We start from the raw sequence: 20688 nt of genomic DNA, 5'->3' as shown, positions 1-20688 counted from the left end.
TGCTGTGGAACAGAACTTATTCCTACCTAATGTGTTTCAGTACCCATCATTCACTCTCTTTCTAACCCCCTTCCCAGCCTGTGTCCTCTGTTCTCATTCTATCACTTTTTTAAGATTCCTCATGTGAAGAGATTATGTGACTTTTTGTCTTTCTGTGACTGGCCTATTTCATTTTACATAATGTCCTCCAGGTTCATTCATATTGCCACAATGACAAGATTTCTGGTTTAAGTTCTAATATAAACAAAACAACTATAAAGAAAATTTACAAGACAATCAGAAGAATTTGAACAAACTAGATATTTAACGACTATTTTTTTGACGTTTATAATGACATGCAGTTATGGTAACGAGAAAAAGAGTCCCTAACTTATTTTTGGAGATATACACTGAATTGAAACATTCTGTCTGAATTTTGGGGGATGGAGACGAATAATTAAACAAGATTGACCATATGTTGAACATGTTGAACTTGATATTCAGTACAGTAATCATCATAATATCCTCTTACTTTTATATATAAGTGAAATTCCCTACAATAAAATTTTAAAACAAATCAGGACAGAATCAGCTCAGTCCTCTATCACCATTCCAGAGGATAGAAGCCGGAGGGACAGGTCCATTAAATTAAACACCAAGGGTCTGGGGCTGTAGCTCAGTTGCAGAGCGCTTGCCTTGCATGTGTGAGGCATGTGGTACAATCCTCAGCACCATATAAAATAAATAAATAAATAAAATAAGGTATTGTGTCCATTTATAACTAAAAATATTTTTAAAGTAATTTAGAAAATTAATTAAACGCCAAACAAGAACATCAACATTGCTCATCACATATTCTTGCCACTGTAATAATATGAAACAGAAACATAAGGTACATAAATTAGAAGGAAAAATCTGGATTATCCTTATTTCAGATGAGAGCTCCTCAAGAAAATTCACAAAAATCAACTGAAAATTAGTAGAATAAAAAAATCTGGCTGCAGGTTTTGAGTGGACTGGGAATAACGAGGTGAGGTTCTAAGGAAAAAGACACCAGATGAAGTTCCCTGTGCCCGCGCTCCCCTTCCTCCCTCCTGATACTCAGGAATCTGGGCCTCTGGAACCTCTCAGGGCCCCTTGAATCCCCACTCTCTCCCTTTCTAACCAGTCATGCCTTATCAGCTTATACCTGGCCAAGTGTTCACCTCTGATACTCCATGCCTCCCACTCACTTCCCACCTACTTCTACTGGGTTCCAGCTTTACCAGGTTCATGTCAAGAAGCCCAATGACCCTGTTATGACATCCAGTGGTTAATTTGGAGCCTGATCTCATTACCTCATCTGAAGTATCAGCCCTCCCTAATACTGTGTTCTTCTTTCTACCTGATTTCCAAGGGATCCCCATCAGGCTGGTTTCCCTTCCACCTCATTAGATGGCCTTCTACAGCGTCCTCCATAACCCCTTAAATGCTAGGGTTTCCCAGGACTTTGTCCTGGGCCCTGCTTCTCCTCCTTCTGCCACCTTATCCATTCCACAGTCTCAATCTCAACACTCTCCTCAGAGATCAAACTGTCCTTGAGGTATCTGCTTTTTAATATTTCCAGGAATTCTTTTCCCTCATTCAGTGCATATTTACTGAGCATCTACCACGTGGGTGAACGAGGAAGACAGCCTGCCCTTGTGCAAGTTCATCATCTTCCTTGCTCCAGAACTCATCCAGTGACCTAAAGTCATCCTGGATGCTTTTCTCCCTTTTATCCCCATAAGTTCTACCACTTTCCTGTTAGGAAGGGTCCTCAGAACCTGGCTGTAGTTCCTGGTACAGGGTGGGTTCACATAAGTTTGAAAGATGAATAAACATCTGTTAAATCCATCCACTCCTCCCTCTACCACTGTCATCACCCAAGTTCCAGATGTCAAAACCTTACCAATCCACTGCAAGCACTCCAACTAATCTTCCCCAGCTCATCTCCCCACCTTACTCCAACAAAACCATTCTCAACATGAATTGGGTGATCTTTTAAGATTCAAATCTGATCCTGTTAGAGACTTCTGTTTCAGGCAGTGGAACACTAGAACAACTAGAAAAACCAGAGAGAAAAAAATTTTAATCTGTTTGATATCATCATAGAGTTACCAAGACAGAGATGACTTGACAGGCCAGGATATCAGAGCAAAGGGAGGTCTAAAGAGGTGAACTTAATATGTGAAATGTATCACTTTTTCCTTTAGATTTTGCCAATCCAAAAGTGGCAGCTGAAGAATAAGAAGCCAAGCAGAAAATAAGAACTGAGTGGACAAAAGCTTAGCAGAGCTTTCAGCAGTATTAGGCCAAAGAGACAAAAAAAAAAAGGCTTGGGGCCCCAGGATTTCAGTGAGAACCTTAAAGAGTAGGAGTAATTTGGAAAACTCAGTAGCCTCCACAGAGATCAAGCACTACTTTGAAACAACTCTATTCCTAACTAGACTAAGGTGATCCACTAACTGCCTTCCAGAAGTAAAAATAAATCTTCTGGAGCAAAATAACATTAACCAGAATCTCAAATTATTTCTATAACCCTTCTTCAAAATGTCCAGCACTCAATCAAAAATACCTGTTCGGTATGCATCAAATCCAAAATATGTATATTACTCCTAAAAATAAGTAAGAAAAAGAGTTGGACAAGGCGGTACATACTATAATCCCAGCTACTCAGGAGGCTAAAAACAGAAAGATTGAAAGTTTGAGGCCTGCTAGGCAACTTAGTGAGACCCTGTCTCAAAATAAAATTTTTAAAATGGCTAGGGATATAGCTCAGCAGTAGAGCACTTGGCCTAGCATGTGCAAGGACCTAGGTTCAATTCCTAGAACACAAAGAAAGAAGAAAAGAAAAAGGAAAAGGCAGACGATACAATAGGAAAAAAAAAAAAAAAAAAAAAAGAAGGAACAAAAGATCTCACATAAGATATCCAATAAATACAGTAGAAACTACCATAATTAAAACAATGTGATACCGGTTGGTGAACAGATACATATAATATAAGAACTTAATATAAATTAAGTAAAATAAATTGACAGGAAAAGTATAACTAAATGGCTATAGGCAAATGAATCAACTGGGGAAAACAACAGATTTAAGGTTTTTGTCAGAACATCAAAATAAATTTGGTTGGTGCTAGTTAGTTTAAATGTAAAAGAGAAGGAGGAATCAAAAACACAATGAAGTGAGTTAAAGAGAAAGTTTTCCCTGACACTTAGCACCATGCTCAGGAACAGGCAGGGCAAGGAAGGGATGGTAATTACCGCATCAATCTCATTGAGAACCTTCCACTGTTCATAGGGCACACCCAGAGCCTCAGCTGTCTGGATCGTCCTCTTCATCTGGCTCGTCCAGACCTTCAGATCCTTGATGTTCTGGTCACTGATGAATTGGGCCAGACTCTTGGCAAACTGAAACACATCACAGGCAAATTCGACCTAAAGGTCCTGGATTGCCCTAAAAGGATCCTATAGCCATAGAGTCCATGGGATCATGCTCAGTCTCAGAGAACACAGGTTTAGTAAAAAACCTGAACTAACTCCCAATGACACAGACCCACAAGCAATATTCTAGGGCACTCTCCCCAAGCCCTGAAAGCAGTTTCAGTCATGATTTATGGGGTCCTACCACACCCAGTCCATGCCCTAGGCACATGACCTCCTTGTCTGAGGCCTCAATATCCCCCTAGACTGTGGCAGAGTTATCAGCCTCACCCATCAGCACTGCTGGGCTCAGGTCACTCCAAGGGGAGTGCAGAACTCTGCAGAAAAAGGCTCAGCTAATGACAGCTCACATGGACACCAGAGTTCCAAGCATTTGCTAGGTACTTGATGACCTTCCCTACAGGTAGAAACATTCATGACAGAATAAAGGTCATGTACCTCAATTGCACAGAAGCCCAATCACAGTACACGACGCATATGTAGATATCCAGCCACCCAGAGGTACAGTGAGCAGGTACACACACACTGACCTCCCTGCCCCGGGGGGATAGTCCTGGGTCCCCACGATCCGGCCCTTGAGGTTGAGCTCACTCTCCCCATGACCGGCAGAGGTAGGATGGAGCGGGGAGTCCACATGGATGTTCATGAGGTAATATACGATTCGGCTCTGGATGTGGTCAGCTACACGGTTTCACCACGTAGCTCTGCCCCACGTCCATGATCTTGAATATAGGAACAGATCCCTTTCCAGAGAGAAGGCAGATAAGGCCTGTGAGGGCTGGGGAGATAGCTCAGTTGTAGTGTGTTTGCCTTGCAAGCACAAGGCCTGGGTTCGATCCCCAGTACTGCAAAAAAAAAAAAAAAAAAATTCCTCAGAGAAAGGCCTGTGAGTGTGGCCAGGGACCTTGGAGGGCACATCGGCCACCACAGGACCCAGTTGTAAGGCCTTATATCTTCAACCAACAAGATCAGATCACAACACTCAGGACCATTAGTTGGTGTTACTAGTGCTGGGGGTGAGGCAGGAGCAACACCACCACATGTGACATACAGACAAGTCCAGTGAGAGGTGCTCAACACTTAATCATGCTTACAAAGGGTGACATTCAAAGCAGTGGCCAGTCATACCACATCATAACTTTACTGCTGGTCCTGTGTCCCCAGGTCCCTTCTTTGCCTACCTCTGAGCTTTCAATACACCATCTGTAAGTTGAACAAGAGACAATTTTCCCCAGGGTTGACCTGGGAGTAGCTGGCAAATGCTCCACTCCCCGACATGCTTCCTGGTCAGCTTTGCTTCTTCCAGAAACCCCTCCCACAAGAACCCAGGTCATCCATGTATGCCAAGTAGCTGCCACACTCAACATCAGACAGTTGGTGGACATGACAATAAACATAGAAGAATGGTCTTGGTAGTAGCAGCTGATAAACCCAGCTCAGTTATTTCTCTGCTTTGGAGTGATGTGACCCTAAAGCTTGGGGAACATACTTATGCGGCAGGGGTAGAGATGGGCTTTGATCCACCTAAGAGCCCTCTGGATATTCACAGTTGAATTCTGTTAGTCTATGGGGCCCTCAGTTTAGGGTTATTACCCTAACTTCACTAATAAAACAGGAGCAATGTTTTCTGACAAATCTAACAGAAGCTACTCTAGAATAGCCCTCTAGTGCAGCCGCATCACAGGACAATGAGGAGAAATGTTGTGCTGGGAAAACAGAGGAAACATGAAAGCCACAGAGAGGCCAAGTGCTGTTCAGCTCTATCCTGATCTGGGCTGGCTCTGAGCACAGCAGACAAAAAAAGTTGTCCTCAACTAGGGCCAGTCCAGAACTGACTGGTTCTGTAAACACCTCCAGAAACCCTCCTTCTAAGAGTTGCTTGTGTTTCTTGGTTCATATGCACTATATATTCTTAAGTAATTATAAAGGACCTAGGCATACATCTATATTCCAGCCTGTCACTTAACACTGCACAGCATACATTCTGCCATACCTCTCCATAAGTATGATTGATGGGTGACCTTGGGAATATTTTACCAATGGCTACACTGTTCTTTATTTAACCACTGCCCATTTATGTGAAGGGACCTGGAGTTGGCAAAACTATAGTCAGCAAGTCAAATGCAAGCCCATAGGCTGTTTTTATAAAACTTTTACTGGAACATGCCCACACCTGCTTATTTGCAATACTGCTTCTTTTACACTACAATGGCAGAGCTGAGTAACTGGAATAAAGACCAGAAACCCTCCAAAATTTAAAAAAAATATTCCTTATCTGACCTTTTACAGAAAAAGCTTGCTGATGCCAGCTGTAAGATCCTCAGTTATATACCTCTTATAGACCTAAAGACCCCTTGCTACGCAATATTCCTGCTTGCTCTTCCATTCCAGAGGAAGGCAAATGGAGCTAACAAGCACTAATCATTGCCCACTGTTCATAGGCAGGGTCTGGGTCTCCCTCCTTTCCCCAAAATAGACTGCACATTGAAAGAAGATTTGTAATGCTTACAAATGCCTTGTGAGAAGACCCTCTGCACAGAAAGTAGATTTTATGGAAGAATAGTAGGAAATCCTGACTTTACAGAGATCCAGATGATTTAACAGGTATTCTGCAAGTCACCCTCTGGCCAATAATTTCTGCCTCAAGGAAAAATCAAAAGACGGTCAGACCATCTCTGCCTTTTGGTGTGGTCTTCAGCTACCAACCACGGGGAGCCACAAGGAGGCTGCCCAGTGGGCGACTCCCCACCACTCACCCCACCACACCTAGAGGACACAGTGCTCTCCTCGCTCACTGTCCAGGTTCCTCATCCAGTGACCATCTAGGAGTTCTCATAGCACTCAATGCGTTCATGAAATCCTCTGTGGCCTCATCGCTGGTCACGGTTTGACATAATCAGGACTGCCCAGTTTAACTTGCTGCAGGAGCCAGCACAGAGTAAGGGCACATCAGGACTGAAGGTCAGTCAGGGAGATCAAGGAGACTGCTGGGCAGGGGAATGGGGAAGCTTGGGCCAGAGGCCAGGCCAGTGCTGGGGCCTGAGGTTGGAAGCTAAGGAATTTTCCCATAAGGAAGAGACAAGCAGCTCCCTGGTTCTGAGTTTATACATAAGTGCCCTGAGATTGAAGTCCCTTACCTTTGTGATCCAGGAAGGCCTATAAGCCTTTCCCGACCTGTCCTATCTCCCTAAGCCCACATGGTCATTCCTTAGAAAAACAAGGGTGGTGGAGGGGTGAGGAGTGAGTGGAAGGAGGTTCTTTCTTAAACAAACTCCCCATCCCGACTCCTAGCCAGAGCTCCTCTCCCACTGTCTAGGGGATTATGGAGGAAGGAGTGGAGAGAGAAGGAAGGTAGGAGGAAGTAGCAAGAATAAATGCCCATGAGTCACACAGCTTTCCATGTGAGTGATCCTCAGGGGTCCAGACTCACCTGACCCAGCATTGAAGTCTACACTGCTTCTCCACCCCCAAAAGGTTCAAGAAGATCAAATGAAGGTCAGCCCAGGAACCAACCCAAACCTGAAATGGGGCCTCACTATCACATGCCACCTTCTATTTCATTATTGCCCCCAATGCACCACTCACCACAATGTTGGCAGCTATGACCTCAGGATCCACACAGATGGATTCAACAAAAAATGTCTGTAGTAAAATCAAGAAGCACAGGGTAGTTAAGGAGGGAAGGAACCAAAACATGTTTAAGGGTCTGGGCCTTGCTCCATGGAGCTCTCCACCCAACCTTCGCTGCGAACTAGCAGTGAGGCCTGAAGACCATCTTCCAAGGGAGTGGAATCAGGTTCAGGGATCACAGAGCTAAAGGAGGTACCACCCTATCCTAGACTCTCCCATTACAACCTCCTCTCCCCCTAGAAAGAAAACCCCATGAAGACAGAAAAAAAATAGCATCTCTCATCCCAAATTATACTCAGGAACCATGGCAGCCCAAAGCTCTATGTGCATCAGGAGACTCTGAAAGGCACCCCAGAGGACCCAACCAAGGAGCGGAGGTGAAGAGGTCTTACCTTGTAGCCATTCTGTTCTCCAAAATTAAATATGGTTGCTCTCCGTTCTCGGGTGGTATTGGTTGCATCAAAAACCTAGGATCAAATGAGTTAACTCAGCCTCTGACCCTGAGGAAAGTAGGAGGCCACCAGAGGGCTGCAGTGAGGGCATTTCTGAGAACCGATTTCTCACCAGGACCAGTTGCTGCCTAGAAGATTGGTCAGGTCAGTCACCTGCAGACTTGCACAAAGAAATGATTCAGCAATGCTCTGCATAAAGCAGGCACTCAGTTCATATGTGACCACCAGGAATTCCAGTAAAACTAGTTAAACGTGGTGCTGTGGTTTGAATGTGGTTCTCATCCAAGGTTCATGTTATGAAAGTTCTCCAGAGAGGGTTGTTAGAAAAACAGCAAGTCTGGCCCACCCAGCTCTCTGGCTTCCTGTATCCCAATATGATCTCTTCTACCACACAGGCTCCCACCATGATGCTATTAGGCCCTTCCAGAGATTAAACCAATGATTCGTGTGATGTTAAACTTTCAGCCTTTAAACAGTGAGTTAAGTAAACCTCTTTATAAAGTAAAATTAATTGTCTCACATTTTTAGTTACAATAATGAAAAACAGATGAATACATAAACATAAGTGAACTGAATCTATGTTTCTTTCCACTACATTCTAAGATTCCAATAGGGTAAAGACAGCAAGAGGATAGGATCTAGACACTTGGTAAATGACTCAGAGAAATGCATAAAAAAACAAACATAAGCCAGAGAAAACACCCACTTGCCCTGGAATGGTGCATGAACTCTGGGACAGAAGGGCCAAGGGTGGAAAAGAAATGGAAGACCAACGGGGAGGTCCAACAAAGAGTAGATGGAGCCCCAGGCCCTGCTCCTGCCCTATCCCGTCAGTCAGTGACCCACTGGACTCCTTATGAAGTGCCTGAGCCTATCCAAGCACCCCTGAGTACAGTGCAACCACTAAACATTCAAGCAGCTTTTGCCACCGTCATTTTTCAAAAGAGGCATCCCACCATGGCCCAGTGGACATTCCAGCAAAACTTCTAACAAGGAAACAATCAAAATACACTAAGATTTCATCTCATTCCAGTCAGAATGGCTATTATCAAGAATATGAAACAACAAATAATGCTGGTGAGGTTGTGGGGGGAAAAAGGTACACATGTACATTGCTGGTGGGACTACAGATAGTATAACTACTCTGGAAAGCAGTATGAAGGTTCTTCAAAAAACCATGGATGGGCCGCACGTGGTGGCACACACGCCTGTAATCCCAGCAGCTTGGGAGGCTAAAGCAGGATGATAACAAGTTCAAAGCCAGCCTCAGCAAACGCAAGACGCTAGGCAACTCCTTGAGACCCTGTCTCTAAATAAAATACAAAAAATAGGACTAGGGATGTGGCTCTGTGGTCACTTAATCCCTGAGTTCAAACCCTAGTACCAAAAACAAAACAAAACAAAAAAAAAAGCTAGGGATGGAACTACCATAGCCCCACTCTTGGTATTTCCCCCAAAGATCTAAAATCAATATACAATATCAATGTTTATAGTAATACCATTCACAATAGCTACATATGGAATCAACAAAGATGTTTGTTAATACATGAATGGATTAAGAAATTGTTGGTGGTATAATATGCAATGGAGTAATGGAGTTCTACTCAGTCATTAAATAGAATGGAATATAGCAATTGCCAGTAAATGAATGAAAATGGGACTATCATAAGTGAAATTAGTCAAACTCAGAAACTCAAAGATCAAATGTTTTCTCTCATATGCAGAAGCTAAGTAAATAAAGGCAAGAGGGAAGGAAGGATAGGAATACATAAAGAATCAATCAAATATAAATTAATTATTATAATAAGGAAGTCTAGCAGAGTAGAGGAAGGAGAATGGAGGATAAGGGAGGGAAAATGGGAGGGAAAAGGAGGAGGATCATGAACTGAAATAGATTTCCATGCCATGTTGATTTGTCGGGATGAACTCAACTACTACATATAACACACAGCTCTAATAAAGAAAAGAAAAGAAAATCAAAGATCTAGCCAAGTGCATGCCTATAATCCCAGCATTTTGGGCAGCTGGGGCAAGAAGATGGAAAGTTTTGAGGCTAATCTAAGCAATTTAGTGAGACCCGTCTCGAGAAAAATTTTAAAGGACTGAGGATGTAGCTCAGTGGTTCAATGCCCTTGGTCAACAGCCAGTAATGCAAAAAAGAAGGAAGAAAAAACAGACCTAAATCAATAAAATTAACAAATAAAAAAAGAACCTGAAGAAAATGAAAACAGGTACATAGAGCCAGAACGAAAACACTTTAAAAAAAAAGAAAGAAACCTTACACCCATAAGAGATACAAAAGTATACAGTAATCATGAAACAATGAACAAAGTTCTAAAAACTGGACTACTCAGAGGAAAAAGGAATGTGTAATCATGATTTTTTTTTTTTTGGTAGTGCTGGGAACTGAATCTGGAGCCATGCATATGCTAGGTCAGTTCTCTAACACTGAGCTACATTCCCAGACCATCACTGAAAATTTTAAAATATTCAATCAATATAAATATTGAGGAAGTCTGCCTCAAAATAAAAAAGAGAAAATGAGGTAGGGAAACAAAATTAGGGATCCAGCCTAGCATATAGCCACCAGGAATTCTAGAAAAAGCAACTCAGAAAATGGAAGAATTGAGAAATGAGTTGCCAGAAAGTAGCAGAGGTGGTTTATCAAAAAAATAATGCATGACAATTTCCCTGATAGGGAACACAAGAGTTTCCCAAAGCTAAGGGCCCCCGAAGAGCCAAAAAGGTAGAGGACAGAAGACCCATCACAAGATCCTTTGCCTTGAAGACCATAAAGTTCTCCCAAGAGAAAGGAGCATGAGAAACCCGCAGATCCCTCCAACAGATGAAATTTATACAAAGATCAAGAAATCAACATCAGACTTCTATGTGGTCTCTCTAAAAGCCAGAAGGCAAAGTTGTGAAAATTCTGAGCCAGATTCCCAGGCCTTTTTTTTTTTTTTTAGAGACAGGATCTTCCTGAGTTACTTAGGGCCTCACTAAGTTGCTCAGGCTGGCTTTGAACTCTCGATCCTCCTACCTCGGCCTCCCAAGGAGCTGGAATTACAGGCGTGCTCCACCAAACCCAGCTCCTCGAGTACCTTTCTTAGGAAATTCATGGAAGATATGCTTCAACAAAGCAAGTCAGTAAGGTAAGAAAGACATGAGATCTAAGAGCAGGGCATTCAACCCAGGAGAGGGGTAACAGCTGTGCCACGGGCAACTTTATCCATTGTGCAGTCAGAGGACAAAGAGTTCCAGGAGAAACAACTCCAAGTAGAAAGCAGAAAGGAAAGTACAGCTCCCATGTTTTAAAGTAAAGGGCTGAACTAGGACCTTTCTCTGCTGACACCCCAGCTCAGCCTTGTCCCACCCTTCCATCCAACTGCAGGGGCCATGACATAGGTAGAATTTCCTTCTTGGGACTCAATTGGTTCCTGGAACAGGTAGTAAATGCTAGGTAAGATTTCCCACATCTGAACAAATAACATATGTCAAAGACTTAGATGTGATGATAGCCTTGACTTTCCAAGGGAAGTCCTGCTGGGTTAAATGCAGTCACAGTCTTGAGGGAAACTCCTGGCCCATGTGCAGCCTCTGGCTTCATCCTTCATAGCCACCCCAAACTTCCTCCCCAAGCTGTCACTCAGGGGCATCCAGGACACATGCACCCCATTTCCCCTTCTAGATGCCTGATGTGAAAAGGAGTATATACATGTGTATGGGTTCCCACGTCTCACTCCCAGCTATCACCAGGGTGTTACACTCACCGCCACATGTCCCCCCTCCTCACTGAGGAACCTCCGGACATCACAGAGGGCTGCCAGGGCACACTGCCTTCAGGAGAAAAAACAGAGTCATCCCAGCAGCCTAACCCAGCTGCTGGAAGGCAGAAACTCACACTATCCAAGATAGGAGAGGGGACAGTTCTATGATTCCTTCACTTTTCAAGGTTTCACTTCTTTTCCTGGGGATAATTTTCAGTGTTTAGCTAACTCTGCTCCTATAAGGTTAAGCCTATACATTCCTGATGATTAAGATTTTTTTTTTTCTGAGACAAAGGTCTCACTATGTTGCCTAGAGTGGTCTTGAACTTGTGATCCTCCTGCCTCAGCCTCCCAAGTAGCTGGGATCACATGTGCACCACTGAGCCAAGCAGGAATATTTATTTATTTGTTTGTTTGTTTGTTTGTTTGTTTGTTTGTTTTGGTTCTAAGGATTGAGCCTAAGGTCACTTTACCTCTAACATACATTCCCAGCCCTTTTTCTTTTTTATTTTGAGACAGGGTCTCACTAAGTTGCTTAGGATCTCACTAAGTTGCAGAGGCTGGCCTCAAACTTAGAATCCTCCTGCCTCAGCCTCCCAAGTTGCTGGGATTACAGATGCGTACCATCATGCCCAGCTAGTAGGAATTTTTTTAAATACCATTTTTCTGTACTTTTCCCCTCATTGTGTCATTGTGTATAAATCCATGCTGCCACTTTGCTGTATTCATGATTTCTAACTGTCATGCATTTTCCCCTGATTATCAAAATAAGTACTTTTAAAAACAAGACATTTCCTTGTGTACATGCAGGTCAGGGGCTCATGGTGGGGGAAGATTTACTTAGGAAGAGAGATACTATGTTCCCCAGTGCAACAGCAGGCTTAATGTTCAATTTCCTGTTCTGGAAGAGAGAACTCACCAAACCACACCTTGTGGAGGAGGAAGTCACCATCTCTATCTCTTGGCCCATGTCCATAGGACCCTCAAGAATATGTAACCCTCCCCGATAATGGACTACTGACTTCACTATCTGCAGAACATTTCAGCCTTTTTATTCATTGCTGCAAAATGGATCGGCATATAAAAAGATATTTCCTATTTTATCCATTTATAAGATCTAGAAATAGACAAGTTACTTTATTTTTTAATCTATACTTTCATTTTTTCAGCCTAAGAGTAAAAGCTCCTATTTGTTTGATCTTCAGATTCAAAATCAGTCCTCTTCCTTTATCTGGCTCCATATCACCAGAGGGTCCTGCCTTGACTTTTACCTGCAAGTTGGCTACAAAAAACCAAATATCAGCCTAGCCCACCCAGCACTAAAGAAGCAGAAGCAAAGTGGTCTGAAGGTCTAAGTCCCACAGCAGGGAGCTCTTGCCCCCTGGTGGCCATAGAAGGAATACACAGCCTAGTGTCCAGACCTTTGTGGCACCTGGGGGGTTATGCCTTGAGGCTAGGTTTCATTTGGGCAAGTCACTAGAGCTGACAACCTCTGCTCACTGCCCTACCATGATGGCTGAGCGCAGAACCCAGAGCAAGCCTCTGCCATCCTAGGTTGACAGGGGCTTCAGGTGTTTTTTCTTCTTCTTTTTTTTTGTAGTACTGGGGATTGGAATGAATCTAGGGTGCTACATTCCCAGATTCCCAATCTTTTTTTTTTTTTTTTATTGAGACAGGGTCTTGCCTTAAACTTGCTATCTTCTTGCCTCAGACTAGTGAGTCTTTGGGTCATAGGTATGTACCACTACACCTGGCTTGAAAAGGGGCTTCTTGATCACCCTGATGACACCTGCCAAGAACACAGCATAGCTCTTCATAACAGCAGTCATGCTCAGTTCCTTGGAGCAAGTGTTTAGTTCAAGTCTGAATGGGGTGAGGATGCATGTACACATTTCTATATCATTAAGAGTAGGAGTGGGAACTACATACCCAGCAGCATCTGGGCTACTTCAAAACAAAGCCAAGGGCTGGGATTGTAACTCAGTGGTAGAGCACTTGCCTAGCACATGTGAGGGTTCAATCCTCAGCACTACTTATAAATATTAATTAAATAAAGGTATTGTATCCATCTACAACTAAAAATTAAAAAATAAAATAAAGTCAAGCCTGACCCACAGATGCCAAGATCATGCCAAGCACATAGCAAACATGCTCCAAATACACAGAAGGGGCTTATTCTGGGGCAAGAAAAGAAAGTCCCCACCCTGTTCTAAACCTGAGGTCTATATCCCTCATCATCAAGGGTTCCCCTTGCCACCAATAGCCACCCACACGGAGGGCCTGGAGTAAAACAAACATGATTGTCCTTCAGCACAGGTGTTTTTTCTTATCTGTCTCTTCCCTCCCTGGAGTTACTTCTCTAATCTTATAAGATGCCCTTACCAAAGGTCCTTAACACAGGGTAGGGAAGGGCCAGTCACCAAGATACTACATACCATTTCCTCGTTTCCAGACCCATCATGTCCCAACCCACCACATACATCCTCAGAGGTCCAGAGAATGGCGTTGACACTGATCCATTGAGGCAGAGCAAGGCTAGGGCTCAGGGAACAGCTCAGGCATTCACAAGCCACTCGGCTCTAGAAGCTACAGGGGCTTCTCAGCAAATAGGCAGTTACTTGCTGGCCTTCTCAACAACAGTGCTCCCCTACCCCCAATATACTTACTTCCGGATTTTCAGGCCCTCTTCATTGTCTGGGAGGAAAAACTCAAAAGATTTGTACGTCTTGACCATGTCCCGGCGATACTGGCCAACGTTGAATTCTGAGGGGAAGAAAGGTTCAGCTTTCACAGAACAGTAACCCTACCAACTCCTAACCAGGATCCTTCCCCACCATCCAGCTTTCTCTTTCTCCTTCCCCCACAAATTCCCCAGTGTTCCCTGGAAGGCTTACCCCGAGTAGGTACACCAATCCAGTTCAGGTATCTGGTCAGTTTCTTAGAAATGTAGGTCTTGCCCCTGGCAGGCAGGCCCACCATGACAATGAGCGTTGGGCAGTTGGTCATACAAACTGGAAAGCAAGCAGTATACAGTGTCAGACACAGCCAGAACCCCTCCTGTATGCCCCTCGCCCCCACCAACTATGGTCTCTCAGCTTCAGGGCACAGAACTGGCATCAACTGTACCTTCCTAGCCTCCTGGCATCAGCTCCCTGAGGACCCCAAACCCAGTCTCAAGTCGGCAGATCCCCACACCACAGAGCTGTCTTGGCTTTGGTGGATACAATGGGGATTTTACCAGCCCTTCTCATCCTGATGTGTACCAGCAAATATAAAGCTCAACCAGACACACTGCATGAAGGACCCAATGGGGTACTTAGTGCCTGCCTCTCTCATCCAGGTATCTATACCCTAACATTCTCATGTCTCCCCATCCCAACAATCATTCAATGCTCCCAGCAGACACAGTCTCACAGTTTGCCCTCCCTGTGAATTTCTTTTCATCATCAGAGTCTAGTCTAAAAGCTGCTTCTTCCACAAGTCCTTTCTCTAAGGCACTTCCATGCCCACCTGGTGCACCCTCACCCTCTGGTCACTTCACTAATGAGTCTGTTCTCTCCAAACTGATCACTTGGAGCAGAAGCAGGCCTGCAGTGTGTGAGCCATTCGGGGTCTTGATGCCTGGCACCGAGTTGGTGTTTAAGAAATATGGACAGGAGCAGGGAGGTATCTAGAAGTCTACCGGTAAAGGCCACCCTGGTAGTCCAGACCAATGCCCACAAGGACAGTCCTTCTGAAGGTCTGTCCACCACCATATCATGTGCCAACAGATCAGTGGCCAACCTGAGAAGTTGCCAAGGCTAGAAGTTGGGAAGGGCCACTCCCCTGAGCCTTGGTTGGCTAGAACAGACACCAATGCCACAGAACTGCCAGCCTTGTGTGATCCAGCTCAGCTTTTAATAAGATCAAATGCAGTCTCACCTCAGAAGCCTCAGAAAGCTTCTCTTTCATCATCCTTAGGACCAGTAAAACCAAAGCAGATAGACTGATGAACAGATACAGGGAACTGTCACTGCCCCTCCTCTGCCCACTTGGTTCTGCAATTGCCTTCAACAAGTAATTCTCCTTGGACAGACTGCCAGGCTCCCCTCAAGTTGTCTCCCTCTTAGCTTGGCTTGGAGGTCAAGAATTGGACAGGCACAGATTCCTTTCTTGACTCTGACACTGGCAACTCTAAGCTTTGGTATCCTCACCTATGAAATGGTATGAAAATTCCTCAGCAAAGTCTAGCACTAAACTCATGTAACAAACCAAACCACTTCCAGGAAGCTGCCCCCTACCTCATTCCAGCAGCATACCAGGGTAAGGTTGCAGGTGTATTTCGGCACTAACTGCACTTGGGATTTGGAGTGTGGAGGGAACAAACTGGTCCCTGGAAGGACCTACAGAGAAGCAAAGGTTCCTGCTTGCCAGCAGGTTTCCATCACTCCTGCTCAAGGCCTTTGTGCAAATGTAACCCAACCTGCAAACCTTAGGGAAGAGAAGGAAGGAACCCTATGGACCACAGACCAACAGTTAGCAAGAATGAAGAAACATGCAGAAAAAACTCAGCTTTGGCATAGATGAGAGGAATACAAGTTAGGCAAGGTCCTGCATCCTCAGGGCTAGCAGATGACTAAGGCCTGTGTTGTTTGCACCATTCTTGGCCAGGCTAACCATGGTTCTCAAGGGTAGAACATCAGCCACTACCCAGAAAGGATCTGTGATGAGGTCAACCCTTTACTGCTTCCTCAGGGGAAAAATCCCATGACCTCAGGATTGGGTTTCTGCATCCCCTGCCCCTTCACATCTTCCAGAGATGACCCTGGCCTATTCCCATGGCATTAACTTCCTCTGACATCACTTGGTGACAGTGTCCACCTTCCCCTCTCCCACCAATTTGCAAGGTGGGCAGTCAGGGCAACAAATCAAGCCTGGGTACAAAACAAGGCCATAAATTAGCTATCACCTCTACTCCTCAAGATAAGCTCCCAAGAAATGACCCAAAGAAACCAAAGTTCAAGTATATTCACAGCAGTTCTGCTTACAACAGCAAAATGCTGGGGAAATTCCAGCAGTGGAAAAATGGCAGTCATGATAAGGAGGAAACACACTACAGTCCCTGAAACAAACAGCACATGGACTAAGGGAGCTGGGGTATACAGAGAGAACTGCAGTTCTGAGCCCACAAGGACCCCAATATCAAGCAAACAGGACAGCAAACCACACTGTCTGTAACATTGAACATATGAAGCTTCCCTCACTGGTGCCTTTCCTACAATCTGCTGAAGGTCCTAGGAGCCCTAGGAGACAAGAAGCCTAGGACATACTGGCAATGCACAGTGCCTGCTACCTACTTCCTGGCACTTCCACTGAAGGGGCAACCACATGTGCCTAGAATAGATTTCTGAACTGTACCTGCTCCTACCTCTTTAGGCCAAGCTACGGAAGAAACAGCTTATATATATATATATGGCACAGTGGTCCCATTCAGAGAGACAAAAAGTCCTCTCTCCTCCTATTGCCCTATGCACACACTAGTCCTATCATCAAACAGTAAGAATCTTGTCACTTTGCAACCTTTTGAATGAGAAAAGTCATCAGAAAAAGTGCCCTTCCTTCCATGCTCCCTGGGTCCCCTCTTTATCCCCAGTCCTACCTGCCCCACCATGGAGTTCCTCTGGGTCTGAGCTGAGAAGTCAATGATGGGGAATGTGAGAGCCTTTGGGCCCTCAGGGGTAGCTCTGAATTTTATCAAGCAGGGGAAGAATTGCTAACTGTGAGTGTGGGTGGTGGCAGCGAAGGACACCCCTCAGTCAATCAGCCATTTCATGGATCAAAGATGTTGACTATCTCATCCCATAAATGAGGATCCCAAAGTCTGGAGGGTTAACTCCATGCCCAAGGCCACACAGTTGAACCAGAACATAGCCTGAGTACTCCTACCTCCAAAATCAAGGTTCTCACTCCTTTCTCTTTATTTAATATCAGTAGCTGCCCCCTAGTTAGGACCAAAGCCCTAACGGCTGGTTAGAAGAATAAGAGAGAGGAGCTTCAGTCATCACACCTCCAGAAGAGTCTAAAGAGGGCTTCTGAGGCTGTGGCTACAGCCCCTCATGACTCAGTATGTGGATCCTGAATGGACAAGGCCCCACCAGAACTTGGTCAGCTTATGAACCATGGCCACCCCTTACTAGGGCTCACAGTGTGATCAGAAGTCTCCTGGGTGACTCACATTATGGTCAAAAGTATGGCCATAGTGTGACCTGGCAGCACCAGCACAGAGCATCCTTCTCCCTGCCTTATCACACACATGCAGAGGTCAGGAGTGCAGGGAGACCCTGGCACATCAACAATCTCCTATTATCCATTTCCATATCTGCACCACCAGTTGAACTAGATGTTCTTTGAGGTCCTTGCCAAGTTGCAAATCTGTTACAACGTTTCAGTTACTCCTAAACAAATCTTTCCTTGGTAATAAAAAGCTACAGACCCAGCACTCCAGGAGAGGTGTCCCTTAACAATTCCACAAATTTCAGCATTATCTTCTAGATGTTCCTCCCTCAACTTTTACCATTCACTCATAAACCCACGTGGATGCTTACATCCCCATGGACACAAAGATGGGCCCGTATGGCATAGTGGTCTCACTGCCTCTATCTTGACCTCATCTATAATTCCCTAAAGTTCCTCTCAAAACCTGGTTTTAAGGCCAAAGAGTACCCATCCTCCTATTAGAGAACCAGTCTATGCTTAAGCATTTGAAATTTTGGGCTCAGAGAGGCCAAGTGATTCGCCTAGGGCCACACAGCAGAGAACTCTGCCAGACCACCCAGCCCACTCTGGACAGGAGAGAAGAAAGGGCGGGGCCATTCCCATTGGAGTCCTCCCTTAGCGGCAGACACTGGAAACGGAGGGAGGGAGCAAAGGAGCCAGTGCCTTCCCCGAAGTGCTGGTGGCTAGACCTACCCTATCAAGCGGAGATAGCCCCACACACCTGTCCCCACTCCCTGCTCCACCACATTTAGCCCACCACTGTTACCGCAGCTTCACCGGTCCCGAGCACCTCCGCTACGAACGGACTCCTCCCACCAATTATAATAGCCTTTCCTGCCCCGGTTCCCTACCTGTTCCTGTTCCCCCTCCACGAGACTCCCACCCAAGCCGTCCATCCACTCATCCCGGTGCACCTCCCTCCCCTCACCACCACGTTGACAGGCGTGCAAAGCAGGTCTCCCATTGCTATATGGCATCCAGATCTTCTTCAGTGGGTTCTGAGTCAGTTCCCGTGGGGACGCCATCCCCGGGCCGAGATGAGTCGGACCGCGCCGCTAAGGACCCAAAAGCCAGGTCACCACGGGCCACCAGAGGTCCCGCCCCTCGGGCCCCGCCCCTCGGGCCCCGCCCCTCTTCAAGTCTCGACAACGCTTATCCATCATCCCTCGGGTCCCGCCCCTGAATAAATAGGCTCCACCCCAAGAGCAGGACCAAGCTCCGACTACGCATGCCCAATTCTCCTACGGTCCCTTTTGGGACCAAGCACACCCCGTCTTTTATGCCAGCATCAAGAATACGCATGCTCAACTCCCAACAGCTCAAGGCCCGGATTATACAGGCCCCGCCCCGGATGCGCGAACCCTTTACACTCAACCCGACTTTGCTGATTTGTGTAGGTCTCCATGGTCCCCGCCAGGGAATGCAAGTCCCGCCTCCACGGCAAGCGGGGCTTCCGCTCCCTGCTAAGTTTGACCTCCAGTCTCCTAGGAGGGAAGTGTTTGCGTGCAGTGGAGCGAGGCTTGCGTGATCTGCAGGGCGGGGTTAATTAGGACCAGCCTGGCGGCTCCTGCGTGACTCCTACCACTGGCCTGGTGTCCCTATTAACTGCCGCGCCCTGCTGGTCCCGCGCTAGGCCACCTCATCTGCTCCGAGCCCTAAGACTTCCCGGTCCATAAAAGCGACCTGCTCAATCCCACAGGAAGAGCTCCTTTGTCCCATGTACGACACAGGACAAATCTCAGAATCGATGGAGTTTCTCTCTTGGTTTGGCTACTGGGGAGCACAGGCTAAACCCCTGCCCTCCTAGAGCAAATGTGCAGAATCTCGTGACCGAGTTATTTGAGGACTCATTAATTATCTTGCCAAGGATTTCACTTTTACCAATTAAATTTTCATCATGAGTTTATATATTTTTTAAATAGATTTCTTACTCTTCATCAGGAAAATGGGTGCGCCGGTCATCAATCTTAAGAGACTGTGGTGTAGATTAAATGTGTCAATCATTCTGAGAAATCTGTTCCAAAATGCATTAGTGTTCTCATTTCCTCCTGTCTGCAAAAGCACTGGCGGCAAGGGAGATATCCAGAAATTCAGGAACTCCTCTGGTTGACTCTCATGTGTTTGGCACAGACTGGGCCCCCCTGCAGGCTCCTGCCTCCTCTGACTGCCAACTCTGCCTATCTGAATTTGGTACACTTTCTGCCCCAGCCCTCACAAATATGGCTTGAACCTGTATCACACTGCCCTCTAGTGATGTCCTCCATCACATCCCCAGCAGGGTCCCTGCAACCTCAAGTTCTCTGGCCAGTGTGTGCCCAACCAGAAGTTCCCGGCATGGAGAACAAGGCTGACCTCATTGTCACTTCATACAGCACCCTCTTCCATGCACTTAAGATGACTGATACAAAGGTCTTGCCCACTTCACAGGAAATGAAGGTTCAGAAGATCTAATGCTGGATGCCTACCTGGAACTTTCCTGAAACCAGCTCTAGCTGCCTACCTTTGGGAATGCCCTGCCTTAGGCAGGGTCAATCATTTCCTCTTTCCTCATTCTCCAGCTGCATTATCCACCTCCCATTCCCCTCGGGGCTCCTTTGATCACCCACCTGCTTCCTAGTTCCCCAAAGCCACTCATTCTTTTCTTGACACAGTCAATCCTCCTGTCTCTCTCCTGACCACCACCAAGGCCATCTTGGGGCAATCCTGGCTTCTGAAACATCATTGCCACATACCCATACCCTGTCCACACTCATGGTAGAGACAATCTCCTCTAACATCTAGCACCTCATAAGGCCTGCCTACTGTCTTCTTCCATAGCCTACCTGAATGTTTAGTCAACAGCTAGGAGTTGAGACAGCCAGGGAAGACAAGGGAACCAGGACTATTTCCACATCCAGACAGTATAAACCTGATTCCTAGGAAACACCTTAGCTGTGTAACCTCCCACACTTCCCAGCTGACCCTGGGCTGACCCAGACACACCCTCCCATGTCCATATACTCATCTAGGAGGCCATACGTCAATGTCAGGGCTTGGGACCCTTCCCAAGGCCAGGGTCTACATCTGCTCTGAAGGTATTCACCATCTCCCCTATCATGGCCTTATTTCTTAGGAAGAAAACTGGAAAGTCTGTCCAAGAT

The 20688-nt window shown here is 45.7% G+C and overlaps 1 protein-coding gene across 1 annotated transcript in view; it reads right to left on the bottom strand.

Moving 5' to 3' along the window:
* Pfkfb4 (6-phosphofructo-2-kinase/fructose-2,6-biphosphatase 4) overlaps nt 1-18616 on the bottom strand; it is a 55065-nt gene extending 36449 nt beyond the window's left edge. The window contains 13 exon segments of the mRNA XM_047564687.1: nt 3265-3411; nt 3975-4009; nt 4012-4135; nt 4137-4166; nt 4959-4977; nt 6240-6325; nt 6328-6363; nt 7030-7086; nt 7467-7541; nt 11297-11363; nt 13960-14056; nt 14188-14304; nt 18477-18616. Coding sequence (XP_047420643.1) covers nt 3265-3411; nt 3975-4009; nt 4012-4135; nt 4137-4166; nt 4959-4977; nt 6240-6325; nt 6328-6363; nt 7030-7086; nt 7467-7541; nt 11297-11363; nt 13960-14056; nt 14188-14304; nt 18477-18573 — 987 coding nt within the window. The 5' untranslated portion in view covers nt 18574-18616.
* Between the last annotated feature and the right edge of the window lie 2072 nt (nt 18617-20688).

This window comes from Sciurus carolinensis, chromosome 9 (assembly GCF_902686445.1).
Source record: "Sciurus carolinensis chromosome 9, mSciCar1.2, whole genome shotgun sequence".
Taxonomy (NCBI): Eukaryota; Metazoa; Chordata; class Mammalia; order Rodentia; family Sciuridae; genus Sciurus; species Sciurus carolinensis.
This window is presented reverse-complemented; position numbering and strand designations above follow the sequence as displayed.